Genomic DNA, 11,108 nt, shown 5'->3' with positions numbered 1-11,108 from the left:
TGTTTGCCCTTGCAGTCGACCCGTCTTACCGGAAGTCGATTCGCTTGCGGGCCGATGAGAGAGGGCAGAAAATGTTGACGATTCGACTCGAATCGATCGATTCGTTTGCCCTTGCAGTCGACCCGTCTTATCGGAAGTCAATTCGCTTGTGGGCTATGAGAGAGGTCAGAAAATGTTGACGATTCGACTAGAATCGACCGATTCGTTTGCCCTTGCAGTCGACCCGTCTTACCGGAAGTCGATTCGCTTGCAGGCTATGAGAGAGGGCAGAAAATGTTGACGATTCGACTCGATTCGACTCGAATCGATCGATTCGTTTGCCCTTGCAGTCGACCCGTCTTATCGGAAGTCGATTCGCTTGCGGGCTACGATAAAGGAATTATACATCAACCTTGCTCGTTCTTAAAGCGTTTGTGCGAGAAACAGCGTGGACACGAGAAAGGAAATATACATCAACCTTGCTCGTTCTTAAAGCGTTTGCGCGAGAGAGAGCGTGGACACGAGAAAGGAAATATACATCAACCTTGCTCGTTCTTAAAGAGTTTGCGCGAGAAAGAGCGTGTACACGAGAAAGATAATATATACATCAACCTTCCTCGTTCTTGAAGCGTTTGCGCGGGAAAGAGCGTGGTCACGAGAAAGGAAATATACATCAACCTTCCTTGTTCTTAAAGCGTTTGCGCGAAAAAGGAAACATATATGAACATCCCAGAGAGAGCGAATATAGATGAACCTCCCTTAGAAAGGAAAAATACATGAATATTCCTCGTTCTTAAAACCTGTTAAAACGTGTGCACGAGAAAGGAAATTTACATAAAACCTTCCTTGAGTTCGTGAGGGCCTGGGGACGAGGCTGCGATTTTCAGAAGGACGCATGTATTGTGCTATGGCTGGCTTTATGAAAGACCATATGCGGTTATTTCGGTTTTATTCTGTTATTAATTTTGTGGGAAGAAGTTTTTTTAAATTATCTGCGTTGACGTCGGTTGCTAAGAGGTATGTGTGTGGAGAAAAGGAGGTCATTGTGAGTGGGAAACGAAAGAATTTGGATGGCGACGAGATCTTTGTTGGTGAATCGGAGAGCCTTTTTTATTTGTATCTGGAACTTGGCAATGTTCAGCGATTTAACGAGTTTCATGAGTTTAGTTTGAGCTGTGGACAACCGATGGGTGCTGTTTTGATTACCAAACGCGAGGTTTGTAGACTTTGCAAGAAAGTGCTGTCAGTAGATCCCAATAGCCATGTAGTTGTGGTCTACCACGAACAGCGTGGAATCTATCTGGCAACACGAATCACGAAATGCTGTCGAGTCTGTAAAGTGTACGAACATTGCGGGTTTTGGACGCAAGGTGGCAAGAGGCAGTTTGACGAGGACTGTTTGCAAAACGAGTTTCTGTTGTCCTCAGAGGATACCGCGTTCGATATCTCCTTGTTGAGGCAGTGTGCCAATTTATTGATCGTCGGTGCAGTACCTTTCGCTACCTTCGCTATGGCTTTCAACCGAAAGTTCGGCTATAATAAAGCACCGTCTGGAGGCCACCCCTCTGAGGAAGAAGAAGGAAGACCAAAAGGACCTGCTGTGAAGAGAATGAAAAGGTATTGCCAATAGTATATACAGGCTGGTAGCGATTTTACAATACCCGGCCACTTACATATCACTGAACGCTTTAAAGAACGAGACAAAAAAACAAAAGGACCATTGTAATTCAATGACATGCAAATAAGTGGTTGGTATTCTACAGTTTAGCCGTCTAGCCTCATGCTTGTCGTTGTTTAAGTGTCATTTGAAAGCCTTAAAGCTCATTTCAGATAGTAAGGTTACATTTCGCAGCTAGTATATATGGTCTAGTAAGGAGGCGTAAATAATCGATAGAAATCGATATCGGAAATCAATTGATAGCAATTGCCTATTGATATCGATGGATATCAGTAATCGATAACTATCGAAATCACAGAAAAAAATTATCGATCCTCTTCAAAATTATTCTGGTTTGCTGCACAAATTACAAATTGGTAATTTGCACCTGATACAAAGGTACTTTTTGTCTCTAAAGCAAGAGCTGCAATCTTTAAGACCAGCCATCATTGTTTTCAAGGCAATCTGCGCAATTGATATCAGACTGAATTGTGGGAAGGTTGTATTTTATTGAAATTTATGTACATGTATTAAGTTTGGCACATGGGAAGAACGGCTTGTCTTCCATGTATGACCCCATAGAACGTCCTGAGTATAGTTTGGCTGTTTATCAGTATAGTTGTACATATATTGGCCGCGGCATACATGCTTGCAATACTAACCAGAAGAACGCCATATGAATCAGCCATTGCCACAGTGTTGAATAATGTGACAGGCTCTGCCTAACTTAACATCGTTTGCTGTACCTACTACGATTATCAGTTGAGTTTCGCGCCTATGCTTTAGCGTTAAAACTTCGCTGTTGTCAGGGGTGACAGAGCTGGTTTCCATTGAAAACATTGTGTGTTATTGACATCATCAGTCTTCCATGCTTACAAAATCTCCAACTTCTTCAGATGACATCAATAACGAGGGATGTTTCCAATGGATACTAGCTCTGTCCCCTGACAACAGCGAAGTTTTAACGGTAAAACGTAGTAGCGAAACTTCCTTTACGCCTCACTCAACTGATAATTGTAGTAATTGGAACTGCCAAACCAAACTGATTCCAACGCTGCTCTTCTGCGGTACGTAATTCATCAGTTCAAAGGATTGGCGCATGAAAAGTTCGATGTTTGAACTGAACCTCAGTTTAGAGGTATTGGACCACCTCTACTTCTTTACATTATGGCCTTGCAGTTTTAAAAAAATTAAATCCTTTTAATAATGCCACGGTAACTTACAACGTTTTTGGTTATTTTCTTTTTCTAAGAGACCATCCTTCAGAATTTAAAGAACTTTTGACACATCGTCAAAGCCTGGACCGAAGGCGGCTCGAGGAAGGATTTCTCCTGTTTGCTTCTCTTGAGGTGTTGAAGAAGTTTGACCTTGCAGTTGACGATATTCCTTGTAATCGTAATGCACTTGCAGAAATGGTCACTGGAAAGTTCCGTGACGCTTTTGTGAAAAAGTGGGGTGGTGAGTATCACATATAGGAATTGTCCAATACATGTACAGTACCTTATTATAGGAAATTAACACGAGATTATGTATTTGAAATTAACTCTACTTAAATGAATTGGAGGGAAAATTACTTCTTAATAAAAGAAGTTAAACCAACAGAGGAGGTAAAATTTCAAAATAAAGGAAATTAACGCAATTAGGAAGTCTCGCATTCTGTTGAGAAAGATTATATTGATGACTGGAAAGATATTTTGGCTGAAATACAAGAAGCCAGATGTCAAGAACTGCTCTTCTGAAAGCGAGGGTGAACTGGTCTGAACTGGAGATATTGTAAACAATTATTTTTGTGATGTAAAAGATTGAAAAACAGTGTGCAAAAAAGAGAAAGCTATTGTTTTCTGGGTGTCAAATATCTCTGTACAGGGTCCAGAATTTGAGGTTATAATTAACGGTGATTTAGGTCGTGTTAATTAACGTTCCACTTATTTTTTTAATAATTAATGTCGCCAAAATTAATGCTCACAGAAATTAATGCAACTTAAATTAAAGGAATTTTTAAAAGTCACGTTAATTTCCTTTAATAAGGTATGTCATAAAAAGGAACTTACCGCACTTACCTAAATATTTTTTTTAGTGGAATATATATGGGCGTCAAAAAAGTTTGCTTTGTAACAGAAACCTTTTTTGGTTTTATTCACTGCTTTATTAATATTCTGTTCAAGGACATTGTTCATCTGTTTATGATTTTTCTCTTTTATTTTAATAGACCATGTTTGTGATGCTCATGGATGTGGCTCTGTTCTGGTGTTGGATGGAAATATGAAGAATGCCCGTCAAGTGTGTGCCTGTAGAGATGTTGGCGAGTTGAAGTTTGCTGGGTTGGAAGGAACTGTTGTAATTGGTAATTATCAATTATTTTTCCATTGTTGCATCATTAAATTAAATTCATTCAAATACACAGACGTCATGCATCCAAGGTGGGAGGTGAAAGTTATAGTTTCTAGTGTCTAGCGAATCGACTTCCGGTAAGACGGGTCGACTGTAGGGCAAACGAATCGATCGATTCGAGTCGATTCGAGTCGAATCGCCCACATTTTCTGCCCTCCCTCATACACTTTAGCCGTCTTTTAACTAAGTGTCTAGTGAATCGACTTCCGGTAAAACGGGTCGACTGTAGGGCAAACGAATCGATCGATTCGAGTCGAATCGAGTCGAATCGTCGACATTTTCTACCCTCCCTTAAGGCCGGCTTACCGTGTTTTAATTAAGTGTCTAGCGAATCGACTTCCGGTAAGACGGGCAAACGAATCGATCGATTCGAGTCGATTCGAGTCGAATCGCCCACATTTTCTGCCCTCCCTCATAGCACTTTAGCCGTCTTTTCACTAAGTGTCTAGCGAATCGACTTCCGGTAAGACGGGTCGACTGTAGGGCAAACGAATCGATCGATTCGAGTCGATTCGAGTCGAATCGTCCACATTTTCTGCCCTCCCTCATAGCACTTTAGCCGTCTTTTCACTAAGTGTCTAGCGAATCGACTTCCGGTAAGACGGGTCGACTGTAGGGCAAACGAATCGATCGATTCGAGTCGATTCGAGTCGAATCGCCCACATTTTCTGCCCTCCCTCATACACTTTAGCCGTCTTTTAACTAAGTGTCTAGTGAATCGACTTCCGGTAAAACGGGTCGACTGTAGGGCAAACGAATCGATCGATTCGAGTCGAATCGAGTCGAATCGTCGACATTTTCTACCCTCCCTTAAGGCCGGCTTACCGTGTTTTAATTAAGTGTCTAGCGAATCGACTTCCGGTAAGACGGGCAAACGAATCGATCGATTCGAGTCGATTCGAGTCGAATCGCCCACATTATCTGCCCACCCTCATAGCACTTTAGCCGTCTTTTAACTAAGTGTCTAGCGAATCGACTTCCGGTAAGACGGGTCGACTGTAGGGCAAACGAATCGATCGATTCGAGTCGAATCGAGTCGAATCGTCGACATTTTCTACCCTCCCTCAAGGCAAGCTTACCGTGTTTTTATTAAGTGTCTAGCCAATCGAGTTCCGGTTAGACGGCTCGACTGTAGGGCAAACGAATCGATCGATTCGAGTCGAATCGCCACTATCCTAGACGAATCGAGTCAGATTGGGTGTATTGGACAACCCTCAGTATGCCTGTGTCACTTTCTAGAATAATTTATCATTCTCATTCATTCACCAGGCTGGAAATATACCATCACATTTATTTCATATACGACACGTTCGACATTCAAATCCTAGCAGTATGCAGGATGTTTTTCCCGTGAACCTAGTTTAATGGCCTTAGCTCCCACGAGTCTCCTGTAGCTCAGTGGTGCAGCATCCGAACTACTAATCGGAAGGTCTTAGGTTCGACTTCTGATAGGAGCACTCGGATTTCTTATTTCCGAGTATGCCTGTGTCACTTTCTAGAATAATTCATCATTCTCATTCATTCACCAGGCTGGAAATATACCGCATCACATTTATTTCAAAAAGGCAGGGCTGTCAACTCTCCGGGATAATCCGGGAGTCTCCAGATTTTGAACCTTATCTCCCGATCTCCAGATTTATGTCTGTAATCTCCAGATTTTGAGCCGTATCTTCTGGTCTCCAGATTTATGTCTGTAATCTCCCGGATAATTGACGAAGTTTTCTATTTGTCGTAGACTCGAATTTGCTGACAAGAACATGTAAAATGTTGTTTAGCGTTGTTTCTGTTAGTGTTTAATGTCCTCCCCCCCCCCCCCCCCCCCCACTGCTCACTGAACCCGTGACTTTGGCCTGGATGGGACTCCTCTGTAAGGCTCTTTGTTATTGCTGTGCGGGGAAGTCATATTCTCCATATTTGAAGACGTTTGAGGTTGACAGCCCTGTAAAGGTGCCTTTTGATGCAGAAGTAGACGCACGCTTTTATATGATTCTCGAAAACTATCCCTTTGGAAACTGAAAATGATTTGCTTTTGGGTTCGCACAGTACAAGACATGTTTCTTTTTGCCGAGTAAAGAGCACGTAAAACTGTTTTGAGAGTTGCCATCGAGAGAGATCTGTGGCAAACGGTTTGTTTACCTCTATTAAAAAGGTTCTAAATATAGAATTCTCACTTATTGATCGTTCGCCCGATAAGCAAAGCTACGTAGCACGTGCGAGGCTCCTAACTTTTTCTTAAATTCGGCAAACCGTATTACGCGGACAAACTCCACTAGATTAAAATCTTTTCAACTTACAAAGATATGTGCAGGAAAATGAGTTTAGGTCTTTTAAAGTGCATTGTATAACCTTGAGCGCTCACTTTGTCAAAAAAAAAAAATTCCTTTGAAATCAAACATTATTTACGATTCGGCAACAGTAATTAGGACGCATGTGTTTACTTCTGCCGAAATTGAGTCATTTGCTTTTGACCGCTTTGGCTACCAACTAGCCGCTGAAACGAGCAATTTCTCTCCATCTTCCAATTTTTCAACCGATGACGCAGAGCAAATGACTCAATTTCGGCAGAAGTAAACACATGCGTCCTAATTACTCGGAATGCCGAATTGTAAATAATGTTCGATTTCAATTTTTTTTTTTGACAAAGTGAGCGCTCAAGGTTATACAATACACTAAAGATTTTCATCCAGTGGAGTTTGTCCGCTTAGTAAGGTTTGCCGAATTTAAAAAAAGTCAGGAACCAAGGGTCTCTGTAAAGTGCAGACCGGATGGCGGCGGATGGCGGATGGCGGATGGCGGATGATAAAATGCGGATGACAAAATGCGGATAATAATATGCAGATGAAAAAATGCGGATTACAAAACAATTAAAATAACAAATAAATAAATAAATAAATAAATAAATAAACAATCTCTTACGTCCAATTTCTTTTAGAAAAATATGTAAACATTACGTGAAAACTAAGTACTGATTTATGCTGTTGCGGCGGCATTCTTACATAACGAACTCTTTTGTTTTTTGGAACATTTTTTGTGTCACGCTTGCATGTCGTTTTCATTATTATTCTGTTAGTTTTTTTTGCATAACTTTGACTATTGTTCCTTAAGTCATTAGTATAAATTCGCGTCTTTGCTTTTTACTCGCTCGTTTTGTGCTTTGGAGAATACGGTTTTAGGTTTTTTGCGTTTTTCTATATCGCTTCGTTTGTCCGTTTAAAGGCCATATAACGTTTGTAAGTATTATTCTAGCTCGTTATTTCTGCTTATTTTGTTATTTCTATGTTCTTGTCTTTTGGTTCGTCCTTTTGCTGTAGTAACTTGTATTTTCCTTGTTTATTTCTCTAGCAAGCGTATCGATTATTGCATTCGCATCGATTGTCGCAACGTTCACCGCATCGCCTGTTTTCTTTAATCTAAGGATATTTGACATTAAATAAGAAGTTAGGAAACGCGTTGGAGCAATGGTTTTTTTGGCCCCTTCACATGCCGAAAGACCTACGCTATGGCTTGACTTTTGTTATATGTTATGAAGTTGCACTAGGAAATAGCCGGAACAAATTTTTCTCAAGAACCCTTAGCTCATAACACAAATCAATGTTTGGGGGTATTTTATAAATTTTTGGGCGATTCTTAGGTATATTTGGGAGGAGATAGGTTTTCTCAAAAGAGTAAAAAAAAAAAAATTGGAAAAATAAGAAATAGTTAAAATTTCATTTAGTTTAAAAATTAGAATTTGAAGTTAAAAATTGATATATGGACACTCAAACAGTCCCCTCCAACCCGGTGTGCTCTTGGGTTGGCAGCAACTGTCTGTTGGTGCTCCAAAAATAATTTTCTTTCTTTTATCCCTTCTTTAAACCTCTTAAAATTCCATACAAATTCACGTTTACCCCCACCTTGAGAGAAGTAATCGAACTGGCAAATAGTCTTCTACGTAGACGTTCTTTGGGCTCGTCGCGAAATGTTTCCTTCTCCACGAACGGATATATGACGTGACGAGCCCTAAGAACGTCTGCGTGGGAGGCTAACCGGCAAATCGAGTAAGTTATTTTGCTTACGAAGTACTGTCTACGTGCGGGTCTAAGGGTAAGCTAAGCCTTTAGTGGCTGTAAAACAATGAAAATAAGATTTAACTCAACAGAAGCCGTAAGACATTGGTCAAAGCTATAACTAAAATGCTACTATCGCAAATTTGTAACATGCATTAAAACGCAAAGGCTATAAATAACCCCTACCATCGTGGGCTGAGCATTTTCTTTATATATGTACAGTGTACACACAAAAAAAGGTTACCAAAAATTGCCTGACATTAAGAAAAGGTTAAAGTTTGATTGACTTTAAACAATTCATTCACTTACTCACCTCTTCCAAACAAAAGTTGGCTGGCCAAATCTGCGTCGCTTTCCGACAACTCAGACATCGGTTAACCCAGGTGCGCGGTTCATTCACTCGAGCTATTACTCACGCTAACAAGCCTTTCTACAGGTGCTGTGCACGTACAAACGCTCCGTGCAAAATTGACAACTATACAGGGTAGGGTGGTGTGTCGATCAAGTACTCTAGTGGTAGTACTGTAGTTTTCTTTGTTAAATGTCAGTTATTAATAAAGATGGGAAAAAAAGGACTGTAGTGAAGATGTTAAGTTGAAAAGTAGAACGGAGCCCGATGATAAAGTACGTCTTCTTCGATGAAAGTTCTTTTTTTTTTCGGATCTGACGATACATGAAGAAAAATGTGGAATATCTGTCATTAATTAATTTATCAATTTATTTATTATTTTAATTTTGTTGTCATCCGCATTTTATTATCCGCATTTTGTCATCCGCATTTTATCATCCGCCATCCGCCATCCGCCATCCGCCATCCGCCATCTGCCATCCGCCGCCATCCGGTCTTCATTTTACAGAGACCCAGCCACGAACGTGCTAGCTTCGCTTATCGGGCGAGCGATCGAAGATCACAGCTCGAACGCCGTGAGAATTCTATATTTAGAATCTTTTTTGTAGAGGTAAACAAACCGTTTGCCACAGATCTATTTGTGTTCGGTAATTATCGGTTTTAAACTTAAAAAAAAGATCTCTCTCGATGGCAACTCTCAAAACAGTTTTACGTGCTCTTTGCTCGTGCGAAAAGAAACATGTCTTGTGCGAACCCAAAAGCAAATTATTTTCAGTTTCCAAAGGGATATTTTTGGAGAATCATATAAAAGCGTGCGTCTACTTCTGCATCAAAAGGTATCTTGTTGAACATATAACTCCTAAAAAGTTAGATGCGCCACGAAGGGGACCCATTGGCGTGTACACGTGCCATAGGCAAATTGGTAAGTACAATTAATACAAATTACAAAAACTCGCTTTGCGGCCAGTAACTAGCCCTTTTTCAGATATATATTACTATTCCCTTTCTTCTGCTTTAGGAAATTATTAGCAATGGACCTTCCCAGGCATTTGACTTTTGGAGCTAAAACTAGATAGGATTTCTAGTTTGTTGCACAGTCACTCGAAATAAATGGGAAAAGTAAATGTGTTGCGTGTATATACACCGACTCAAAGTATTGCATACAAAGAACTCTCCTTCGAAATAGGCTTGTGGTTACAAATAAAAAAGTTACGAAAATCAAAAGGAAAACATTGTATGCTAGTAAGAAAGAAAATGAAGAAATGAGCAAGAGCAAGACAAAAATATCCACGCGGATGTATTTGCGGCACGTGATCACTTGGATGTAAAGATTGCGTGACATCGATCTGCCTCTGTCTTTCAGTTCAATTAGTTCCTTCACTTTCTTGCCTCTTTTCATTAGAAATATTCAATACAAAACTCAGTAGATAACCAGAGGATGCCTTATATGCAAGACATGAATCCAGGTCCTGCAAAAATATTACACAACCCAGAGAAAGGTGACGCTTAGAAAATGCCGTAGTGATGAAAAGGCCGGTGGCTAAGCACGGCAGCAAGACACGGGAAAATTAGCGAAGAACATCAAAATTATTTGCCTTCAAACACCCATTTGGAAGGTAAGCTGTAACCGAAGTATTATCTCAGGTTAACTGGGTAGTTTTAATGGGAAATGGCAGGGTTTTACAATGGTTTGCTCAGAAAGCGAGCTAAGGATAGTAGAATTGTTTACATTTCCTGGTTAAACAAGATCTCTTCGAAAGGTCAAATTGGGTCAACTTGCATGGGGCCGCTCGCCTCACAAATAACTTTTGCCAAGAAAAAAATTATTTCACGTTCACAAACAGCTCTTTTACTTACTAGAATTGAATTTTGAAAGAATTCTACATAATAACGAGTATGTTTTGAGATGTTTGAAAACGGTATGGAATTTTTGATTTTCAAACTCTACAAATTTCGGGTCTCTTCGCTTGCTCCCCAGAAATTCGGAATTACAATTGTAAGTCTAAACTATCATCAAACCAGCTTAGCAATACCTCCTGATTAACATTATAAACTAAGAAAAACCATAATTTGCTATGCGCCTTCACGCGAGTTCGATTATCTGATCATGAAATTTGACCTCATTCCTGTGATTTTTCGGCTTCACCGGTTGTCGACGGTTTTTCGTAATTTTCTCAAAAATGTAAAAACTCTAGAACCTAAAACTTATATCACGATTCTTAGCATACCATAGGTTATCTCTGGACGAAATATCAAGGGGTCCATTTTTCCAATCTTGTGCCACATTTTTTCAATCTCACTCGGTCCCTATAGAGAGTCGCTCTTAATACTTTTTTTAAGTGTGAGCGTTTACCCTGGAAGAGCTTATTTTACTTTTAATAACCGGACCCCAAAACAGTACACCGTTCCTCCAAGAAAACGCGTTTTCAGACATTTTTTTCGGAGTTGAGTTCTAAATACCAATTGATTGACGTACGATTTGAAAAGAAAATTAGAAAAAGGTTAGGTATTTTTTTTTTTACATTTTGCGTATAGATGGTAAATTAGTGAAATACAAACCTGGTATAATTTTGTTTCTACCAGAAGCGCTTAAATTCAGTTTGAGAAAATTATATTCCGAAATTTACGATTACAAACAAATGGGCATAGAGAAAAAGATCTGGAGGAAAAAAACCATATCAGGTTT

General features: G+C 39.9%; 1 protein-coding gene across 1 annotated transcript; it reads left to right on the top strand.

The window, feature by feature from the left end:
- The first annotated feature begins 646 nt into the window (after positions 1 to 646).
- LOC146468352 (uncharacterized) lies at positions 647 to 4,090 on the top strand. The gene is made up of 3 exons (XM_085124629.1): positions 647 to 1,596; positions 2,889 to 3,094; positions 3,846 to 4,090. Exons 1-3 carry the CDS (start codon positions 875 to 877, stop codon positions 4,088 to 4,090), a joined length of 1,173 nt encoding a protein of 390 aa, XP_084980755.1. The 5' UTR covers positions 647 to 874.
- Positions 4,091 to 11,108: the final 7,018 nt, after the last annotated feature.

The sequence above is a fragment of the Pavona decussata genome, unplaced genomic scaffold (assembly GCF_977016875.1).
Source record: "Pavona decussata unplaced genomic scaffold, jaPavDecu1.1 SCAFFOLD_131, whole genome shotgun sequence".
Lineage (NCBI taxonomy): Eukaryota > Metazoa > Cnidaria > Anthozoa > Scleractinia > Agariciidae > Pavona > Pavona decussata.
This window is presented reverse-complemented; position numbering and strand designations above follow the sequence as displayed.

Bases quoted from the DNA above. Each gene is read 5' to 3' on its own strand.
- LOC146468352 (XM_085124629.1), top strand. From the start codon at position 875: ATGTATTGTGCTATGGCTGGCTTTATGAAAGACCATATGCGGTTATTT. The intron at 1,597-2,888 runs GTATTGCCAATA...TCTTTTTCTAAG, and splicing joins GCTGTGAAGAGAATGAAAAG to AGACCATCCTTCAGAATTTA. The intron at 3,095-3,845 runs GTGAGTATCACA...TTATTTTAATAG, and splicing joins TTTTGTGAAAAAGTGGGGTG to ACCATGTTTGTGATGCTCAT.